Raw genomic sequence first — 22,252 nt, forward strand, 5'->3', positions numbered from 1 at the left:
TCTGCCATACTCCCAGTAGACTCTATACCTTCTGACTACCCTGGACCATAAAGGAGCAAATAAAAAAGACTCAAGACTGAACACAACACAGAAATGAGTCAAAAGAAAGCTCTTTATTGATTGACTCAGCAATCCAGGGCTGGCACCCATCAGCTTCAAACCACGTCTTATCCTGTCCACTCCTGTCCGCTCCCGTCCACTTTGTCCTCTTCCAGGCTGAAATCTTGCTTTCAAGCAAGGGCTTCCGGCCAGCCTTGCATTAGTTCTCGGCTATGGTCTTCTGAACCCAGTCCTGGATGGAAGTCACCTTCACATATACACCATACTCAGCCACAGCACAGCTCTTACCAAAGCTTAGGATCCCAGCCGCGTACCAGGTGTCCTCCTCCAGGTCGTGAACGGCAAAGGCACTGCCCGCATCGCCATAGCAGGTGTCTTCCTGGTACTTAGACATGCCAGCACAGAAGGTGTGTTCATTCAGTATGGGCCGCACCCCTACAGGGCTCTTTAGTGCCTTCCATTTGGGACATGTGCTGCCTTCATAGTACTTTATGCAATCGTATTGGTCAGCCACAGGCAGCATGACATACTTCAGATGCTCAGTAAATTTAGAGTTGTCACTTTGTCCCCAGCCAGACACGTAACCCACACGCCCTACTTCTGCATAATTCTTTGAAGGTAGGCAGATGGGCATCACTGTCTCATTAACAGGCACTTTCTGTTTGAGTTTGATGAGCCCAATATCTACCTGATGGTAGTTAGGGTGTAGAACCACCTTCTTAATCTCTACAAGCTGCTTTTCCCCCACATAGAGTGTTAAAGTAGGGGCAATGTCTTTCGCTGTTGCATTTTCTGAATGGTTCAGGAAGAGATTTTTAGCCGTGGTCAGCAGCCATTGTTCATTGATCAGCGTGGCCCCTGCGGTGAGATTATGGTGGGAAACCATCTTAGCCTGCCAGGGAAAGCTGCCATTGGCATCCAGGTGTCCACCCAGGATCCGCTGCACCAGGTTTGCTGGATTCTTGGGCTTTCCACATACTGTCAAGGAGAGCAAGACACTCGTGAGTGGAAATGTGCTAGAGCCTTTCCGTCTGAGAAACAGGTGAAAGCATGGGCGGCTGTCACTGCTGCATAAACTAGAAAGATTTAAATGCTTTGCCCTTACCACCTGCTCATCTCATTTCCAATACTTGCAGTCTTAAAATAATTTTTTTAATTGTTTACATTACAAAAAGCTCTATTTCTAAATAAGGAAATGAGAAATACTGAGTGTTTTGAGCCCTGGCTGGTGAACTATATTATATTTAAACAATTATCTCAAGAAAGGAATTTCCACAATTCCCTGAAATTCATTGAAAGGGCTGGGGGCAAGATGCGGTGGCTCACGCCTATAATCCCAGCACTTTGGGAGGCTGAGGAAGTTGGATCACCTGAGGTCAGGAATCAGCACCACTGCACTCCAGCCTAGGCGACGAGAGCAAAACTCTGTCTCAGAAAAAAAAAAAGAAAAAAAGAAAGGGCTAGGAGCTACAATAATTCATCATCTCTGAAGAAAGAGGAATCTAGAGCACCATTGGCTGGAGCTCCCATTTTGTAGATGTTGCAGTTAACACGAGGCAGGTTGGCAGTTCCACACCACTCAACAGCAGAAGAGACTGGGCCTTTGCCTCTGGCTCGGAGACGGCAAGGAGAGAGCAACAACTCTTACTAATAACGAGAAGCAGGAGTCCCAGCCCATGTCCAGTCTCCTGCTAGGCTTCCATGGATTAAGATTTTATGTTATCCCTTGACTTGTTCTTCCTGGAACTTGCTTCTCTTTAGACCCAGGGCTCCCTAGCAGGCTCTCTGTATGCACAGGCTCTCCTGATCTGTGGGCAGTGCAGACAGTGGATTCAGCCAGTGCCCTTCAGGCCCCAATGAACAAGACCCTTGGTGACCCTTAGGGAGTCATCACCTAACTGCTTAAGTCTCTCCCTGGCCAGCTGTGGTTCTCCCACATCCCTCCTCCTGGCTCTTGTGTGCTCAGAGGAAGCCGCACTGGAAGGCTGTGCCTCTAGGACATTCCCACCCGGAAGCCTGCCTGCTCTCATAAGTGCTCAGCACCCACCTGCTTCACATTCAGGAAGTTTATCTCCAACAGCCTTATTTATCCAGTGCTTCTTATCGTTTTAAGGTGTACACTCCTGAAACAAAAGGCAAGAAATGAGCCAAAGGAAAAGTCAAGTCTGCACCCAGAGCAGAGTGAGAAGGCAATTAAGGAGAAGAATTAAAAAGAAGAAGAAGAAAGGGGGCAGATAGGAAGGGAGAAAGGAGAGAGAATACGAGAAGGAGGAAGGGAAAGAGTGCTGTGCTGGAAGCCAAGTGCCTGGACACCAGTTAAGCCCAGCAGAACACACTGTGGTCATGGCAGTCACAGCCAGGCAGTACAGGGAGGGCTCAGCGTTCAAATCCTGACTCTGCCTCTTACAGGCTGCCTGAATTTGGGCAAGATACTCAACCTGTCTGTGCCTCTGTTTCCTTATCAGCAAAGTGAGAATAATAACCTCTATTCAGAGGGAAACTGTGAGGACTAAGTGAGCAAATAAATATAAAGCCCTTAGAGCAGTGCCAGGACAGCAAGACTCCACTAGGTGAGGATGACATCGTCATCAGCATTCCTTCTTTTCCCACATCTCCTGCTATAGATGTAAATCTGACTCTGAGATTTACATGAGATAGGCTGCATGGCATCGCCTCCCCTTAACAAAACAGAAAATTTGAGGCTGACAAAAGTTAGTCTGCCCAAAGGGCCAAGCTACTGGCGACAAAATGCTTATTAGAATCTAAATCTCCTGGCTCCAAGGAGAACACATGAAGTTTCTAGCAAATCACCTCAGCACCACCCATCATGGAAATGTCAGAGTGAGGGTTGTATGTAGGGCATGGAGATAGTTGTCCAGGTCTTACCATCTCCTTCTGTACACAGCCTGTAGTAGTTCTTACACTGGTAGCGAACCGAGTGCTCCACATAGCCATTTGCAATCTCAGGGGGCTTTGGGAAGTGGTCACCTGCAAAGAGAGAGAAGCCAGAGAGTTTACTATTTGGAAATTGTTCCCAGAGACCCATGAAAAGTCAGATGAGTGGAAGCTGCTCTGCACATCAATCTCCTTCCACCCCAAATAGAAGCCAACGAAAGTGCAAACTCCCCTCATTTCTGGCAGGATCCCCAATGTTCTTGGCAGTCCTGAAAGCCCAGAGGTCAGGATAAGAAGGGGGAACTGTGTGTTCTCAAAGAAAGAATGCAGACCCAAGAGGGTCAGAGTGGGATGTGGCAGTGCCAGGGATGCATGCTCCTACCCAACTCAAAGACTGACCTGAAATATCCGTGACATCATTGCCTGAGTACAGTGCAAAAAGCTGTCGTCCCCAGAGCAGGAGGGAAATGACAGCTCCCAGGTCACTGCAGAGAGAAAACAAGAAGGAGTGGAAAGCTGGTCTCCCTGCTTCACAGCACATGCATGCATCCACACACACATGCATGTATATACACACACACATACACACACACACACACACATGCATACACACACACTCCTCCCACTAAGCAGCCAGAAAAGAAAATCGATATAGGGAAGTGCTAGGACCTAGAAGTTGCCCCCACCCCCACACATACAAGCTTTAGCAGCTTCTGAGCATACCAAGCTTCCAGCAAGCTCTGTCCTGCTGGGAATTCTGCAGAAGCTTCAGAGAGGGATAGAAAGGTACATAGGTATGGGGGCCTCAGTGTCTGGCCATAGTGGGGAAAGTACATTAGCAATAATTCAGAAGGCCTCCAGAAAAGACAAACCTCCCTCCGGCACCCCAAAGTTACTTCTAATAAAATGTAGATAACTCAAAGATGGGAACAGAGGGCTTAGTATGCTATTCCCTCTACTTCTTGAAATTTTCCGTAATCAAAGATTCCTTAAATATATAATTGTTGAAAACAAATGCTTGGTGCCGCAAAGAAGAACCAGCACTGAGACAAAGGACAAAGGGTCTCTCAGCAAGGCAAATTTACTTTTGCATAAGGTTGCTCCTCATAGGTTCAGTTGCCACGAGAGCAGCCCGAACAAAGGAAAGCAGAGGTATTTATGTCTAATGCAGCTTGTCCCTGCTACTGTGTCCTGACTCCATTGGCTAGAGTTGGACCGCACAATCTAAGATGAACCCGGTTGGCTAACTTGAAAAGTGCAGGAATGTGATTACACTGCTGGGAAGGCGGGAAGATCAGTTTTGCCAGGAGAAGCCGTTGTGATGGGAGGGGTAATTCACAGAGTGGGTAGCAGATGTGGAATGTGGGCTCCATAGATAACGACTGGCGGGAAGGTTGTTTACCAGCGCAGGGGGAACACAGAGAGTAAGGAAGTCTGGCCTTGAAAGCAGGGAGCAAAGGACAAGGAAGCTTAAGCAAGCTAAACCTTTGAAGAAGAATTTTTTACTGTATTTAACAATCCCCATTAAATATTTTACAGTATTTTTTCTTTAAACCCTTTTAACGTAATTTGGCTCTGTTATTCTACTTGGTCTTCTAAAAGAAAAAGCTCACTGGAACATGGAGGAGGAGGATTGAGGGAGGTTTTGGGGAGAGCTGTTTCAATAAGCTTTTGTATTAATCCTCAGGCACAGGGTATGACACAGCATCCTACAAGAATAAGCAACCCTATTCTGATGGCAAGAGACATGAGGATTGAGGACATAAGTCCCTTCCATTTGCCAAACAATTTCCCATTAAATTTGTGAAGGGGTCGTTTAGTCCAGAATTTTTGGCTAGCTCATTTGATAAGGCAATAAGACCTTGCAGTGCTTTTGTTGTGGTCCCACCTGGAGCAGTATTATTAGGGATAAAAGTATAGCATTGGGTTCCAATAATGATACAAACTCCACCCTCTTTCGCTAGTATCATGTCTAACGCTATCTTATTTTCCCAGGCCATTTGACTGGTGGGTCTTAATTGTTCAGCTGTCCCTTTAAGAGCATCTCTAGTATAATTAACAAATCGTAGGCTGGGCACAGTGGCTCACGCCTGTAATCCCAGCACTTTGGGAGGCCGAGGCAGGCAGATAACCTGAGGTCGGGAGTTTGAGACGAGCCTGACCATCATGGAGAAACCCCGTCTCTACTAAAAATACAAAATTACTGGGCGTGGTGGCGCATGTTTATAATCCCAGCTACTCAGGAGGCTGAGGCAGGAGAATTGCTTGGACCCAGGAGTCAGAAGTTGTGGTGAGCCGAGATCACGCCATTGCATTCCAGCCTGGGCAACAAGAGCAAAACTCCATCAAAAAAAAAAAAAAAATCGTCATTGGTTGTAATAAATGTAGTTTATCTAATTCCCATTTTTATTTATAGTTAACCACCAGAAGAACATAGATTCAAATCCTGCAGTTGTCTGATTTCGGGCCTTAAATTCATCTGGCACTCCTTGTGGGACTCCAATGGAATCTATATAAATATGGGAGTCAACTGACCCATGAGGGGCCTCTCTTATTTTACAGTGTTTGGTTTCTATCTTTTCTGGTTGACGAAATGCCAGGGTGAAAGGGATAGCCAATGGAATTAGAGCGCATGTTCTGCTCCAGTTACTCGGCAGTGTCCAGTAATGGTCCACCACAATAACCACCATACATCTGCTCGAGGATGACTAAGGGCAGACTGATGAGTAAGCTCTTGGAAGGACTTAAGCTCACTGCATCCCATTAAGGCTCCAGGGAACACGAAGTTTTCTCCCTGTTGTGAGAGATGCAAAGTAAAATTGGCATTGGGAAATGGAAGCTGATGGCCCTTGGGGGCTGACCCTCAGGGTGTTGAGCTTCAGGGAACAGCAGAGAAAGAGCTTGACATGATTTGTCACGCCAGGCTGTGTGGTCTTGGAAGAGAACTACCATACAGCTTATGCCCGGTCAGTTGGAAGACCATCTGAGTGGAAAGGGGACAATCTGGGCCTCTGGTGTACCGTGAGCACAAGCATAACATTCACATTTGTTTAAAGTGCAGATGGAATATTTAATCCATTTTAGCCAAGCATTTGCATCTTGATATCCTGTCTCTAGGGCTGTAGTCTGCTTTAAATTTTTTACCTTTACAACCGTTACTTTGGTTGGGTTGTTTTGGAGATGGGAGGAGGACTCTGAGCTCGCTATACTTGGGGAGAGCTTTGGGTTCCACTCATTTCCCAGACTCTGGGTATGGATTTTTTTTTTAATTATCATTGTTAACCAGTGGTTGAAGATTTTTATGGGATTTTGTTTTGTAACATTTGCTCCTAATCCATACCATTTGAATATAGCGGGTACTTGGGCCATTGTTTGGGGGTTAGCTATAATTAGCAATGAGGGGTTACACTGCAGTGGCTTACAATTTGGTGGGGTGGGACCATGAATTAGTTGGAGTTTCTGTTTTAGTCCCCATAACTTATTTGAAAAAGGGGGCCTGGCTGTCCACCCTCCATACTGAGTGGTTTACAAAACATCTGTCCAGTCACCACAGGGACTTTTTAAGCCTCTATACTTATACTTGGTTGACTCTTCACGGTATGGACATAGGTACTTATCTACATGAGACAGTTTCCTTTGAGCTTGCTTGTCTCCACACGGGATGAGTGAACAAGCGTCAAACTGAAAGGTTAAAGGATGGTTAGCCCAAGTTACATTGATGACAAGATGACCTTCTGTTGGAAAGAAAAGAGAAAATAAACAAGTGATTATTAAGCCCTTTTTAGAGTTAATTTGGTTGGGGTGAGCCCTGGAGTGACGGTTTATGATCCTGGAGGTGGCAGCGCCTTTTTGACTCAGGTGTGGTGAGTCCATCCTCTTTCTGCTGTTCAGACTGCAGTCTTAGTATTTAGGAGCACCAGGTAGGGTCCTTCCCAAGCCGGTTTGAGTTTCCCTTCCTTCCACCCTTTTATGAGGACGTGGTCTCCAGGCTGACGCTGATGTGCTGGAAACTCCAGGGGTGGCGCCTGTGCTAGGAGACCTTTAGTCTTAAGGGAAGAGAAAGTAGAGTATGGACCAAGTATATAATTTTTGAGGAACTGATCTTTTATTTTGAATGTAGGAATGTTAGCAGTGGAGTATAAATAGGGCAATCCATAGAGCATCTCATAAGGGGAAAGGCCAGTATCTCTCTGAGGAGCAGTTTGGATTCTTAACAAGGCAACAGGAAGACATTTAGTCCATGGCAATCAAGTTTCTAGAACTAATTTAGTTAAGTGGCTTTTTAGAGTCTGATTCATCCTTTCTACTCTTCTTGAGGAGGAGAGATGCCAAGGGATATGGATTTTCCATTTTATGTCTAGTACCTGGGCTAACTTTTTAATGACATGTGCAGTGAAATGGGTTCCATTGTCTGAATCAGTGTTTTCTATTAGTCCAAATCTGGGTACAATGTTATCAATTAATGCCTTAGCTACATTACTGGTGGTTGCACTTGAGGGTGGGATAGTCTCTACCCAGTGGGTAAAGTGGTCTATTATTACTAATAAGTATTTTAAATGACCAATTGGGGGCATTTCAGTATAATTAATTGAACACTTTGAAATGGTCTTAGCCCCGGATCTCTTTCTCCAAGGGGCGGTTTTCTTAGAATCTGCTTATTAGTCTTTTTACATATTAAGCAACTATCTGTAACTTGTTTGGCTAGGGTGTAAATTCTTATACATCCATAGACCCTGAGAACTGCATCACACATGGCTTGGGGTCCCCAGTGTGTCCTCAGATATAGTTGAGACTAGATCTCCCACATATAAGGGGCTTGGATAACATTTCTTTTTGGTCTGATAACAGCTGTTTTCCTTCTGGTCTTCTCTGGCTCCTATCTTTATTCTTCTTCTTCAGTGGAAGAGAAAATGGAAATTGCAGTAGGGGAAGGAAGACAAGGAGTTAAGTGAAACATAGGTGTTTCAGAGGAAGCAGCAGCTTGTTTGGCTGTCTGGTCTGTTAGGTTATTTCCTCGACTTTCAAAAGAAAGGCTTTTCTGGTGTCTGGGGACACGGGCAATAGCTATTTCTTCTGGCAACTGAAGGTTATCCAGTACTTGGATGATTAACTCCTTATGAACAAGGTCATGACCTTTACTATTAGTGAGGCCACATTCAGTCCAAATTTTAACAAATGTATGAGCCGCTCCAAAGGCATACTTAGAATCAGTATAGATGGTTCCTTCCTGGTTTTGCAAGTGCTTTAAGGCTTGGCTGAGTGCAAACAGTTCACAAGTTTGGGCAGACCAATTATTAGGCTATTTTCTTGACTCTATTCTTATACATAGAGAGTTTCTCCATCGATTACTGGATACCCATTGTGTCTTTTTCTCTCAATCAGCTGGGAGGAACCATCTATAAATAAGTGCCGTCCTGTTTTGAAAGGGATCTTTCCTAGATCTGGCCTGACTTTTGTTCAGTAGTCAATTAAATCTCGACACAGGTATTCTCTCATCTTTTTTTAGTAGAATAGCCCCATATTTTAAGATTCTGGAGTCAGTTAGTCACCTTCCTGCTTTTTTATTTAAAATAGCTCTAACTTGATGGGGTGTGCTTACTGTTACTCTCCACCCAAAGGTTAATTTTATACTCTCTTCAACTAATACTGCTGTAGCTGCAATGGATTGGATGAGGCCATCCACAGGTGACCGGGTCCAAAATTTTTGACAGGAAGGCCATGGGCTGCCAGCAGCCTCTGTGCTCTTGGATAAGCACCCCTAAAGCCATCCCATTATTCACGCTGACAAAAAGGTGAAATGGTTTTTCTAGGGAAGGTAAGGCTAGGGCAAGCCTTACCTTTTAGCTCTTTGACCTGATCGACCTCTTTAGAAGTCCACAGGAGATGGTCAGGTTTTCCCTGGGCAAGTTTTTGGTATAAAAGTTTACTGTTTAGGGCATATGAGTTAATCCATAAGCAGCAGTATCTAACTAACCCTAAAAATTTCCTGAGTTCCTGTTTAGTCTGAGGCAAGGGTAAGGACACGATTCCTTCAACCCGTTCAGGCCCTATCCTTCACTTGCCTGCACTTATTAAGCGGCCTAAATATTTAACTTTAGGCTCCATATACTGAAGCTTTCCCTTTGAGACCCGTAATCCCTCAAACTGCAGATGGTCAAAAATATGTATAGAGAAGCCAGCTACTTTCTCTATATCCTCACCAGATATGAGAATATAATCGACATATTGAAGCAGGCATAATTGTTTTGGAACAGAAACTTTGTCTAGCACTTGTTCTAAAATTTGACCAAAAAGGTTGGGTGAATCCATGAATCCTTGAGGCAAGACTATCCATTGATACCATTGTTTTCACCGTGACTGGGGATCTTCCCACTCAAAGGCAAATATGTCTCGGCTATCTTCAGCCAGGGACATGCCCAAAAGGCATCCTTTAAATCTATTACAGTAAACCATTGATGATTATATGGAATTTTGCTGAGAATGGTGTAAGGGTTGAGGACAACAGGGTGAGTGGTCTGAACTGTTTGGTTAATGGCCCTGAGGTCTTGCACCAGCCGGTATGACCCATCTGATTTTTTGACAGGCAGTATTGGGGTGTTATAAGGAGACATACAGGGTTCAAGAAGCCCATCATTAATGAGACTTTCAATTATAGGTTTTAGCCCTAGCATGCCCTCTAAGGGAATGGGGAATTGCTTCCTCCTCACTACTTCCCGGTGCGGGGGTGTTTAGCTTGATGTGGATTGGGAGAATTTGAAGCTTTCCTCAGTTTTCTTCCCTTGACCAGACATCACAATGAATGTATTTCTCATCCGCAGTGGTGAGTAAGTTTAATGAGGTAAGGAATCCCTTTGGGCTAACTTGTAGGCCTATGCCTAACTTTAACATTAAGTCTCTTCCTAACAAACTAGTTCCTGCTTCAGGGATTAACAAAAATTGAACCTGGGTTGTTCAGTCTTGGTACTTGACTTCTGTATTTTCTAAGATTCTCACCTTAAATCCTTCCCCTTTTATCTCAGACTATAAGTTCTTCTGAAGAGCAGGTGATATTAGATGAGGGGAAAGAAACAGAGGAACAGGCCGCTCCTGAATCGACCAAAAATGTGATAAGCTCATGTGTAGGTCCCACCTCCAAATTTATCAAGGGCTCCTGGTGGGACTCAAGATAATATAGACAGAGCCACTGACTTCCCTGTTCCTCTTCAAAGGTCGTGAGTAGAAGGGCTTCTCTCTCCTTTTCTAATTTGGGACATTCTCTTTTGAAGGGGCCCATCCTTCCACATTTGTAACACTTATCTTGTCCTTCCCCTCTCTCAGTTTTGGAATTTTTTGGTCTTGCTTTTCTATGCTCTTTAGGGGGCCTGGGAAATGTAGACTTGGGTCCTCTAGCTGAAGGTTTGGATTCTCTAAACTGGGTTTGGGAGGCTTGGGACCTTTTATAATTTCTGGCTCCCTGGAAGCCTCATTTAGTAGCATATGGGTTTGGAGCCACCTGCTGGAAAGTAGATAACATCAGTTTTGACCTCTGTTTTTGTTTTTCCCTGTCCCTCCTCACATACACCTTTTGAGCTTCTCTGAGAAGTTGTCTTAGAGGTCGGTTTTCTCAGTCCTCCAATTTTTGTAACTTTTTTGAAACATCTGGCCAGCCTTTAGTGACAAAATGGATCTTTAACATCCTTTGCTGAAGGGGATCTTCTAAATTCCGACCTGTATATTGCTTCATTTGCTCCTTTAGTCTGTCTAGGAATCTTATAGGTCCCTCATCTTTCTCCTGTTATATATCAAATGCTTTAGAGAGCTTTTGAGTTCTGGGTATGGATTCCCTGCTTCCTTTTATTATTATTTCCCGTAGGTCCTTCATGTTTTCTCAGTGGGCTGCATTGTTATTGTCCCACCAGGAGTCTTGGGCAGGAAATTTTTGGTCCACAGTAGGAACGTTTTGACCAGGAGGGTGTTCACATTCCCAAATTGCCATAGCAGCCCTATGGATCATGCTTCTTTCCTCCCCTGAAAAGAAGATGCCTAGGATAGACATTTGCTCGACCCAAGTGTATAACCGAGGTCCTAAGAATTGATCAACTTGATCTGCCACTCCATAGGGGTCATCTAGCAGTGGCTTAAGTTCTTTCTTCAGACCTCAGACTTCTGAACTAGTCAAGAGAGCATTTACAAAACCAATGATTTCCCCTCCTTGTGGTACCCCTTTTAAAGGGAAGAAAATTACGGCTGACTCCTTAGGCATGGAAAGAAAAGGGGAGTTCTGAATGTCCTTTTTACACTGCTCTATTTCATGTTGGAGCCCTTTTAAGGAAGGATATTTAGGTTGGCAGTGAACAGGCTCTTGGGACGACTGCCCCTGAGAGTCAGGGTTGTAAGCAGGAGGAACATCATGAGTTGGGGAAGAATCTGGGATGGGATCTGGGGCAGCGGCAGCTGCCTGAGGAGTAGGGGGGTTAGGATTAGGGGCAGTAAGCAGAGGAAGACAGTCTAAGGGATCCCATGTGCTGACTTCAGGTGTGGGAGTCGGCTTGTCTGACTTCTCAATTTGAGATGCTGGATCGGGTTCTTCCCTAGTTGTCTTTAAGGGAAAGAGGAGGACAGGTCCCTGCCTCCAACAAAGAGCATAATCTAGTTCTTCTTGAGAAACCAGACTTTTATCATTAACATATTGGATTAGGAGTTGACACATTACATCCTCATTCGACCCACACTTTGGCCAGAAGATTTAGGGTTTGAGGGTGGGACCTTGGGTCCAAATGAAACAGCAATATTTTATCATTTGCTCCTTCTTCTTATGCTTAGTCCTCTCATTATCTTTCCAGTATTTTAACATGAAACCTAAGTGACTATCGGGGTTATATCCTTGTTACTATTTTCATCCTTCTTATTCTCTGTCTTTCTTGGGGTATTTTCCATATTGGGTCTTAGCTAGGCTCAATCCCTCATATTAGGGATTTGTTGCCTACTGGAGGCTTGCTGTGGCTCAGTTCCTCATATTAGGGATTTCTTTTTTTTCTATCTGGAGGTTTCTGTGGCTCAATCCCTCGTATTAGGGATTTCTTGCGTATCTTTTAGCCCCACCTCCTGGAGGTTCTTCACACTCTTCTCCTTTCGCCTCATCCACTCTGGCCACTTTCCTCCTAGGAATATTTTAAGTCCCACTTAGCATTGGCAGGACTATATAAACCCCAACATCAGGATCCTTCAGGGAAGGCTAAGCCGTATGAGGTAACCACAGACCCACAGATTGGACTCATTCACTCCGCACAGCAGTAGCACTTGTTACCATTCACGAACTTTCAACCACCAGAATATACCAACCACCAAGGAAGTACTTTGTCACTCCTGCGACATTTCTTACCTTGGTCTGCGCACAGAGTTACCTGGTCACCATAGTGTTGCAAGCCTTTTTCTCCCCACATTATTGAGAGTCTGGGGTTATTCATCACACCAGGTGGGTCTCGATTCCTTACTTGTGAGGCCACTGCAACAAGGCAGTGGGACGTGTCTCCTCATGAGGTGACAAAAGACCCTTTCCCAGAGGAGAATGTTTTCCCCGTATGGGCCACCAAATTTGTTAGAAACAAATGCTCGGTGCTGCAAAGAAGAACCAGCACTGAGACAAAGGACAAAGGGTCTCTCAGCAAGGCAAATTTACTTTTGCATAAGGTTGCTCCTCATAGGTTCAGTCACCACGAGAGCACCCCAAACAAAGGAAAGCAGAGGTTTTTATGTCTAACGCAGCTTGTCCCTGCTACTGTGTCCTGACTACATTGGCTGGAGTTGGACCGCACAATCTAAGCTGAACCCGGTTGGCTAACGTGAAAAGTGCAGGAATGTGTTTGCACTGGTGGGAAGGGGGGAAGATCAGTTTTGGTGGGAGAGGCTGTTGCGATGGGAGGGGTAAATCACAGAGTGGGTAGCAGATGTGGAATGTGGGCTATATAGATAAGGACTGGCAGGAAGGTTATTTACCAGGGTAGGGGAAACACAAAGAGTAAGGAAGTCTGGCCTTGAAAGCAGGGAACAAAGGACAAGGAAACTTAAGCAGGCTAAACCTTTGAAGAATAATTTCTTACTGTATTTAACAATAATTTTAAACACTTATGTGGTTATTTCTAGTATTTTATGATAATTCACCTTTAGGAAATGGTATCTCAAACCCCAAAATGCCAGAAGGTTACCTGGAAGAGAACTGGTGTCTGAAAGCAGGACAGTGGCCATGAGCATTGACACACAGGCGCCATCTGCCAGTTCACCATCTTGCTGACAGACGCCGACCATTCAGGCACTATTTGCTTCTATTAAAATAGTTTCTAGGCAGGGCGCGGTGGCTCACGCCTGTAATCGCAACACTTTGGGAGGCCGAGACAGGCAGATCACGAGGTCAAGAGATCAAGATCATCCTGGCCAACATGGTGAAACCCCGTCTCTACTAAAAATACAAAAATTAGCTGGGCATGGTAGCACACGCCTGTAGTCCTAGCTACTCGGGAGGCTGAGGCAGGAGAATTGCTTGAACCAGGGAGGTGGAGATTGCAATGAGCTGAGATCGTGCCACTGCACTCCATCCTGGTGACAGGGTGAGACTCCATCTCAAAAAAAAAAAAAAAAAGTTTCTAGTCTTATTATTTCAACATTTCAAAAAGTCTTCTTATTTTTTAAGATCTAAGTGTCTTAATTAGGTGTATCCCAGGTACTAGTGTGTATCCCAAGTACTAGTCAATTAATGTGTCATTCAAATGTGTTACTATTAGTCTTTCTTATTATACATTTTTAAAGAGGAAAATATCTGCTAATAAATATATTCAGGATGCCAGGAAGCCTACCACGGGAGCTGATGACATCCCCTACAAAGACAAAAACGTAACCTCAAGGAAAAAGACACTCCTGAGAGTAAATCTCATCTCCTGGGAAAGACAGCACTGTCTTCTATGGATGCAGAAAAGGAGAAGATTTAACACACTAAGCCCTTTAGTTCACTATAATTTAGCCCATTTGCCCTGTTTCTTTGTTCTATTTCTGCATCTCTACCGATGTACACAAAAAAGACTGAAATAACCATAGGAAAGGCAGGAGGAAAAGCTGTGGACCCACCTCATCTTGGTTGGTCTTGCCTCTGGAAAAGCAGTGCTGTGGGGCATCCGCTGGTCTTTTTATGCTGCCACTAGCTCACTGCTCCCCCTTCTCCGTTTCGTAATTCCTGTGTCTACAAACTTTGGCCCTGGTAAGGTCACTATCTTTTCCAGTAACAAAACTACAAACATTACCCATGTTAAGAGTTGAGCTCTTGATTCACACTTGATTTTCCCATGGTGTTCTTTTTTGTTTTTTTTGTTTCTGTTTTTGTTTTTGTTTTTGTTTTGACACAGAGTTTCACTCTTGTTGCCCAGGCTGGAGTACAATGGCATGATCTCAGCTCACCACAACTTCCACCTCCGAGGTTCAAGCAATTCTCCTGCCTCAGCCTCCCGAGTAGCTGGGATTACAGGCATATATCACCATGCCTGGCTAATTTTTTGTATTTTTAGTAGAGACAAGGTTTCTCCATGTTGCTCTGGCTGGTCTCAAACTCCCAACCTCAAGTGATCCACCTGCCTCAGCCTCGCAAAGTGTTGAGATTACACAGGTGTGAGCCACCACGCCCAGCCCCCTTGTAAGGGCTTTTGATCGTCTTTCTCTCACGTCTCGATTTGTATTTTTGATCCTATCTTAGTTGCTTTCCATTCCACATTTGTTAAGTGCCTGCTGTATGCCCCATCCTATGCTCACAGCTATGTAAGTACAGATGGCTGCTTAGAGGAGGCAGTGCCTGCATGCTGAAGGCAAGTAGGAGGTGCTAATACAGCAAGGGGAAGGGAATTTCAGCAGAGGGCCCCCGAGGAAATAAACCCCAAGGGCTGGAGACGGCCGGGCTTGTCAGGGAACTACATAGAGTTTGGTGTTGCTGAAGCCCACAGGCGGAGGCCAGGAGGTGTTGCTGGGGAGGAAGGCAGAGAAGATGAGTGATCAAGAGAATGCCAGAGCTTCTTTTCTCTTGCCATTATTTTACCAGAAGCCACTTACTTAATATAATCAGACAATTCTTTAAGAAAACTGGGGAGTAGCTTGTTCTTCCAAGAAACTTGGTGCTGAAGAGAACTACCAGAGGAAAAGGTGTAAGTGACTGTGTTCTGAGAGGCATTTTTTAAAGAGTTTGACTGTTATTTTCCAGTTTCTGGCTATTACTTCTTTCACAGGTTCTAGAATATAAGTGTGCATCTTATTGGCCTACTAGCACTAACCTGTTGAAGTTTATTGATGAATCTGCAGGGTGCCTGTGAGGAGAGCTTCACAGAGATGGCCAGACCCTGGCAAGAGCAAGTGACATCAGTGTTGTTTTACACCCTACAAAGGAGGGGCCGTATTTTGGCTTGAGAAGAAGGCGCATTGGTGATTGGTGGTATTGAAGGCTTACAGCAAGAAAAAGTTCCATTAGAAGAGCTTCTGTTTCTCAGAGTTCCAGAACCTTTCTTCTGGGAGACCCTTAATAGCATGACCTGCCATCAGGAGAGGAGGCTCAGACAGCTTGCATTTGATTCCTGGTGAAGGGTGGGTTTGTTCCAAGTAGGAAAAGCAGCTTCTACTGATGCAAGGACTCTACCTCCCCACTCTTTACAGAGTCCCAGAAGGTTATTGCTGATAGGGACATTAGCCATCGCCTGGCTCAAGTCCTTCATGGAAGAGACCAGGAACTGATGGCCAGGAAACCTAAATTGCTTAGCAAATGTATGGGCCAAGCTGTGATTTGGACTCAGCAAGTCCAGAGATCCTGCCTTTACATCATCGTCTTTTGTTTTCTGGAGTGCTGGTAGGTTAGATCCCAAACTCTGAAGTACTGTCTGTGTTAAAACACTTTTTCCCCCATCCCATTTTGAGCTAGCCTCTTCCTCACCAGGCCCATGCCTTTTCTCCTAATTCACTTTGAAGAGGCAACAGCATGCAGTGAAAAGAGCTCTGAGTTTGTATCAAACAGACCTGGTTCAAAGTTCAGCTTCACTGTTTCATAGCTATGTAACCTTAAGCAACTCACTTAGCATCTCTGAGTCACTGTTTCCTTGTCTGTAAAACAAGGACAACGGTTACCTTTCTGGGACCTAGCATTCAATAGGCACTCAGTCAGTGAGCATGATTCCCTAAGGTGGAAGAGTTTGTATCACCTTTGGGATTTCCAGTGGGTTTGGGGTGTTTTCTGCCATACTCCCAGTAGACTCTATACCTTCTGACTACCCTGGACCATAAAGGAGCAAATAAAAAAGACTCAAGGCTGAACACAACACAGAAATGAGTCAAAAGAAAGCTCTTTATTGACTGAGTCAGCAACTCAGGGCTGGCACCCATCAGCTTCAAACCACATCTTATCCCGTTTACTCCTGTCCACTCCCATCTACTTTGCCCTCTTCCAGGCTGAAGTCTTGCTTTCAGACAAGGGCTTCTGGCCAGCCTTGCATTAGTTCTCGGCTATGGTCTTCTGAACCCAGTCCTGGATGGAAGTCACCTTCACATACACACCATACTCAGCCACAGCACAGCTCTTATCAAAGCTTAGGATCCCAGCCGCATACCAGGTGTCCTTCTCCAGGTCGTGAACAGCAAAGGCACTGCCCGCATCGCCATAGCAGGTGTCTTCCTGGTACTTAGACATGCCAGCACAGAAGGTGTGTTCATTCAGTATGGGCTGCACCCCTACAGGGCTCTTTGGTGTCTTCTTTTCAGGGACTGTGCTGCCTTCATAGTGCCTTACGCATTGGTCTTGGTCAGCCACAGGCAGCATGACATACTTCAGATGGTCAGTAAATTTAAAATTGGCATTTCGCCCCCAGCCAGAAACATAACCCACACGCCCTACTTCTGCATAATCCTTTGAAGGTAGGCAGATGGGCATCACTCTCTCATTAACAGGCACTTTCTGTTTGAGTTTGATGAGCCCAATATCTACCTGGGAGTAGTTAGGGTGTAGAACCACCTTCTCAATCTCTACAAGCTGCTTTTTCCCCACATAGAGTGTTAAAGTAGGGGCAATGTCTTTCGCTGTTGCATTTTCTGAATGGTTCAGGAAGAGATTTTTAGCCGTGGTCAACAGCCATTGTTCATTGATCAGCGTGGCCCCTGTGGTGAGATTATGGCGGGAGACCATCTTAGCCTGCCAGGGAAAGCTGCCTTTGGCATCCAGGTGTCCACCCAGGATCCGCTGCACCGGGTTTGCTGGATTCTTGGGCTTCCCACATACTGTCAAGGAGAACAAGACACTCGTGAGTGGAAATGTGCAAGAGCCTTTCCATCTGAGAAACCAGTGAAAGCATGGGCGGCTGTCACTGCTGCATAAACTAGAAAGATTTAAATGCTTTGCCCTTACCACCTGCTCATCTCATTTCCAATAGTTGCAGTTTTAAAATAATTCTGTTTTTTAAATTGTTTACATTATAAAAAGCTCTATTTCCCACTTTTCTAACAAAGGAAATGGGAAATACTGAGATTATTTAATGCTGGCTGGCGAACTATATTATATTTAAACAATTATCCCAACAAAGGAATTTCCACAATTCCCTGAAATTCATTGAAAGGGCTAGGGGCTACAATAATTCATTCTCTCTAAAGAAAGATGAATCTAGAGCAGCACTGGCTGGAGCTCAGATTTTGTAGATGGTGCAGTTAATACGAGGCAGGTTGGTAGTTCCACACCACTCACAGCAGAAGAGGCTGGGTCTTTGCCTCTGGTTCCGAGAATGAAAGGAGAGAGCAACAGCTCCTCCTAATAACGAGAAGCAAGAGTCCCAGCCCATGTCCAGCCTCCTGCTAGGCTTCCATGGATTAAGATTTTATGTCATCCCTTGACTTGTTCTCTCTGGAGCCTGCTTCTCCTTAGACCCAGGGCTCTCTAGCAGGCTCTCTGTATGCACAGGCTCTCCTGATCTGTGGGCAGTGCAGACAGTGGATGCAGCCAGTGCCCTTCAGGCCCCAATGATCAAGACCCTTAGACGCTTGGTGACCCTTAGGGAGTTACCACCTAACTGCTTAAGTCTCTCCCTGGCCGGCTGTGGTTCTGCCACATTCCTCCTCTTGGCTTTTGTGTGCTCAGAGGAAGCCGTACTGGAAGGCTGTGCCTCTAGGACATTCCCCGCTGGACGCCTGCCTGCTCTCTTAGGTGCTGAGCACCCACCTGCTTCACATTCAGGAAGTTTATCTCCAACAGCCTTATTTATCCACTGCTTCTCATTGTTTAAGGTGTACACTCCTGAAACAAAAGGCAAGAAATGAGCCAAAGGAGAAGTCAAGTCTAGACCCAGTGCAGAGTGAGAAGGCATTTAAAGAGAAGAACTAAAAGGAAGAGGAAAAGGGGACAAAAAGGAAGGGAAAAAGGAGAGAGAATATGAGGAGGAGGAAGGGAAAGAGTGCTGTGCTGGAAGCCAAGTGCCTGTACGCCACTTAAGCCCAGCAGAACACACTGTGGTCATGGCAGTCACAGCCAGGCAGTACAAGGAGGGCTCAGCATTCAAATCCTGACTCTGCCTCTTACAGGCTGCTTGAATTTGGGCAAGATACTCAACCTGTGCCTCAGTTTCCTTATTAGCAAAGTGAAAACAATAAACTCTATTCAGAGGGATACCGTGAGGACTAAATGAGCAAATAAATATAAAGCCCTTAGAGCAGTGCCAGGACAGCAAGACTCACTAGGTGAGGGTGACATCGTCATCAGCATTCCTTCTTTTCCCACATCTCCTGCTATAGATGTAAATCTGACGCTGAGATTTACATGAGGTAGGCTGCATGGCATTGCCTCCCTTTAACAAAACAGAAAATTTGAGGCTGACAAAAGTTAGTCTGCCCAAAGGGCCAAGCTACTGGCGACAAAATGCTTATTAGAATCTAAATCTCCTGGCTCCAAGGAGAACACATGAAGTTTCTAGCAAATCACCTCAGCACCACCCATCATGGAAATGTCAGAGTGGGGGTTGTATGTAGGGCATGGAGATAGTTGTCCAGGTCTTACCATCTCCTTCTGTGCGCAGCCTGTAGTAGTTCTTACACTGGTAGCGAACCGAGTGCTCCACATAGCCATGTGCAATCTCGGGGGGCTTCGGGCAGCCGTCACCTGCAAAGAGAGAGAAGCTAGAGAGTTTACTATTTGGAAATTGTTCCCAGTGAACCATGAAAAGTCAGATGAGTGGAAGCTGCTCTGCACATCAATCTCCTTCCACCCCGAATGGAAGCCAATGGAAAGGCAAGCTCCCCTCATTTCTGGCAGGATCACCAATGTTCTTTATGGTCCTGAAAGCCCAGAGGTCAAGATAAGAAGGGGGAATTGGGTGTTCTCAGAGAGAGTGCAGACCCGAGAGGGTCAGAGTGGGATGCGGCGGCGCCAGGGATGCACGCTCCTACCCAACCAAAGACTGACCTGCGATATCCATGACATCATTGCCTGAGTCCACTGCAAAAAGCTGTCCCCAGAGCAGGAGGGCAATGACAGCTCCTAGGGCCCTGCAGAGAGAAAACAAGAAGGAGTGGAAAGTTGGTCTCCCTGCTTCACAGCACATGCATGCATCCACACACACATGCATGTACACACACACACACACACACACACACACACACATGCATACACACACACTCCTCCCACTTAGCAGCCAGAAAAGAAAGTCAATATATGGAAGTGCTAGGACCAAGAAGTTGCCCCCACCCCTGCCCATACACACTTTAGCAGCTTCTCAGCATACCAAGCTTCCAGCAAGCTCTGTCCTGCTGGGAATTCTGCAGAAGCTTCAGAGAGGGATAGGAAGGCACATAGGTTGGGGGGTGGGCTCAGTTTCTGGCCGCATTCGGCAAAGTACATTGGCAATAATAAGGAGCCCTCCAGGAAAGAGAAACCTCCCTCAGACACCCCAAAGATAGTGTTAATAAAATGGAGATAACTCAGAGATGGGAACTTCGGGCTTACTGTGCTATTCCTCTACTTCTTGATATTTTCTGTAATAAAAGGTTCCTTAAATATATAATTTTAAACACGTGGTTATTTCTAGTATTTTATGATAATTCACCTTTAGGAAATGGTATCTCAAACCCCAAAATGCCAGAAGGTTACCCAGAAGAGAACTGGTGTCCGAAAGCAGGACTGTGGCCATGGGCGTTGACCCACAGGCGCCATCTGCCTGTTCACCATCTCACTAACAGACGCCGACCATTCCGGCACTACTTGCTTCTATTAAAATCGTTTCTAGGCAGCGCGGTGGCTCACGCCTGTAATCCCAGCACTTTGGGAGGCCAAAGCAGGCAGATCACGAAGTCAAGAGATCGAGGTCATCCTGGCCAACATGGTGAAACCCCGTCTCTACTAAAAATACAAAAATTAGGTGGGGATAGTGGTACACACCTGTAGTCCCAGCTACTTGGGAGGCTGAGGGAGGAGAATCGCTTGAACCTGGGAGGTAGAGGTTGCAGTGAGCCAAGATCACGCTACTGCACTCCAGCCTGGTGACAGAGCGAGACTCCATCTCAAAAAAAAAAAGTTTCTAGTCTTATTATTTCAACATTTCAAAAAGTCTTTATTTTTATAAGATCTAAGTGCCTTAATTAGATGTATCCCAGGTATTAGTGTGTATCCCAGGTACTAGTTAATTAATTGTGTCATTCAAATGTGTTACTATTAGTCTTCCTTATTATACATTTTTAAAGAGGAAAATATCTGCTAATAAATATACTCAGGATGCCAGGAAGCCTACCACGGGAGCTGATGACATCCCCTACAAAGACAAAAACGTAACCTCAAGGAAAAAGACACTCCTGAGAGTAAATCTCATCTCCTGGGAAAGTCAGCAGCACTGTCTTCTATGGATGCAGAAAAGGAGAAGATTTAACACACTAAGCCCTTTAGTTCACTATAATTTAGCCCATTTGCCCTGTTTCTTTGTTCTATTTCTGCATCTCTACTGATGTACACAAAAAAGACTGAAATAAAGAACCAGAGGAAAGGCAGGAGGGAAAGCTGCGGACCCACCTCATCTTGGTTGGTCTTGCCTCTGGAAGAGCAGTGCTGTGGGGCATCTGCTGGTCTTTTTATGCTGCCACTAGCTCACTTCTCCCCCTTCTCCGTTTCGTAATTCCTGTGTCTACAAACTTTGGCCCTGGTAAGGTCACTATCTTTTCCAGTAAAAAAAACCACAAACAATACCCCTGTTAAGAGTTGAGCTCTTGCTTCACACTTGATTTTCTTGTGGTGTTCTGTTACAAACCCCAAAGAAACCTGGCAACTCTATGACCCACGAACCTGCCAAAGTATTTCCTGAAATCAGCAACTGGGCAGGACAGGGCGGCGGCGGGAACCATCAATCTGTCTCTTTATCTTGGAGGATTTTCACTCTGCAGAAGGGCTCATTTTGAGTTGTTTCAAACCCATTGTAGACATTTCTGCAGCCTAGCTTAGGTGGGGCTCTAAAGAAAGCACTTCCTTTTCACAGTAATTCTCTCCACCTTGTGTGTGGCTGTTTCCCTATTGCTTAAAAGCTCTCCAGCCTGAAATCAGTAAATGTGTTTATTGTGTCTTCTCTGATTGCTCTTTGCAAGAAATCACACAACTAGTTAAAGCTATAGTGTAGACTGACACAGACCATACTCAATGGCAGTGGTTCTCATGGTTTTATAGTCTGGTGATTAGCCTAAATAGGCAGATGAGAAAAATCAATATGTCTCAGTCAAATGTCTGCACCTGTGTGTATACCAGGTACTAGTCAATTGAAACTTATAGCAACTCAATACAAGGTTTGATTTATTCATTAAAAAGGGTTAGTTGTTCTTAGAGTGTACAAAAGAATTACTTTTGGATAATCATGGTGACACTGATGTAATAGCAAAGTAACTAGAAACAAGACAAATGCCCATCAACAAGAGGAAGGGTCAATACTGCGTTGTATGTGGATATAATGGATTATTATACAGCATAAAATGAATAAACTCTGCAAGAACATGGATAATCTTATAATGTTTGAAAGAAAACCGCAAGTTTCAGAAGATTACCTTCAGTATGATAGCAGTCTTCTAGAGATCAAAACCAAGTAAAACTTGGCAATGGATTCTTAGATAATGACACCAAAATCACCAGCAATCAAAGAAAAATTAGATAAATTGGGCTTCATCGGAATGAACATTTGTGCATCAAAAGACAGTATTAAGAAAATGAAGACAGGCCAGGCACGGTGGCTCACGCCTATAATCCCAGCACTTTGGGAGGCTGAGGTGGGCGGATCATGAGGTCAGGAGTTTGAGA

The 22,252-nt window shown here is 45.0% G+C and overlaps 3 protein-coding genes across 4 annotated transcripts in view; 1 reads left to right on the forward strand and 2 right to left on the reverse strand.

Moving 5' to 3' along the window:
- The window catches only part of TXNL4B (thioredoxin like 4B), a 67,166-nt gene that overhangs the window by 18,060 nt on the left and 26,854 nt on the right, over window positions 1-22,252 (forward strand). The window lies entirely within an intron of this gene.
- On the reverse strand, window positions 99-14,146 carry LOC116471462 (haptoglobin-related protein-like). The gene is given in 6 exon segments (XM_032157801.2): window positions 99-1,038; window positions 2,108-2,168; window positions 2,170-2,183; window positions 2,947-3,048; window positions 3,355-3,440; window positions 14,053-14,146. Coding segments are annotated over 6 exon segments (1,089 nt in total). The 5' UTR covers window positions 14,100-14,146; the 3' UTR covers window positions 99-259.
- On the reverse strand, window positions 16,263-21,139 carry HP (haptoglobin). Of its 2 annotated transcripts, XM_032157803.2 has the most exons (5): window positions 20,987-21,139; window positions 19,391-19,473; window positions 18,986-19,087; window positions 18,155-18,229; window positions 16,263-17,223 (listed from the first exon to the last, which is right to left on the reverse strand). In XM_032157803.2, the coding sequence occupies exons 1-5, from the start codon at window positions 21,031-21,033 to the stop codon at window positions 16,445-16,447; spliced, it is 1,086 nt and encodes a 361-aa protein (XP_032013694.1). In that variant the 5' UTR covers window positions 21,034-21,139; the 3' UTR covers window positions 16,263-16,444. The 2 variants fall into 2 exon arrangements, with proteins under 2 accessions (XP_032013694.1, XP_032013693.1); XM_032157802.2 differs by lacking the exon at window positions 20,987-21,139 and having other exon boundaries at window positions 19,391-19,589.

Source organism: Hylobates moloch, unplaced genomic scaffold (genome assembly GCF_009828535.3).
Source record: "Hylobates moloch isolate HMO894 unplaced genomic scaffold, HMol_V3 SCAFFOLD_6, whole genome shotgun sequence".
Classification (NCBI taxonomy): domain Eukaryota; kingdom Metazoa; phylum Chordata; class Mammalia; order Primates; family Hylobatidae; genus Hylobates; species Hylobates moloch.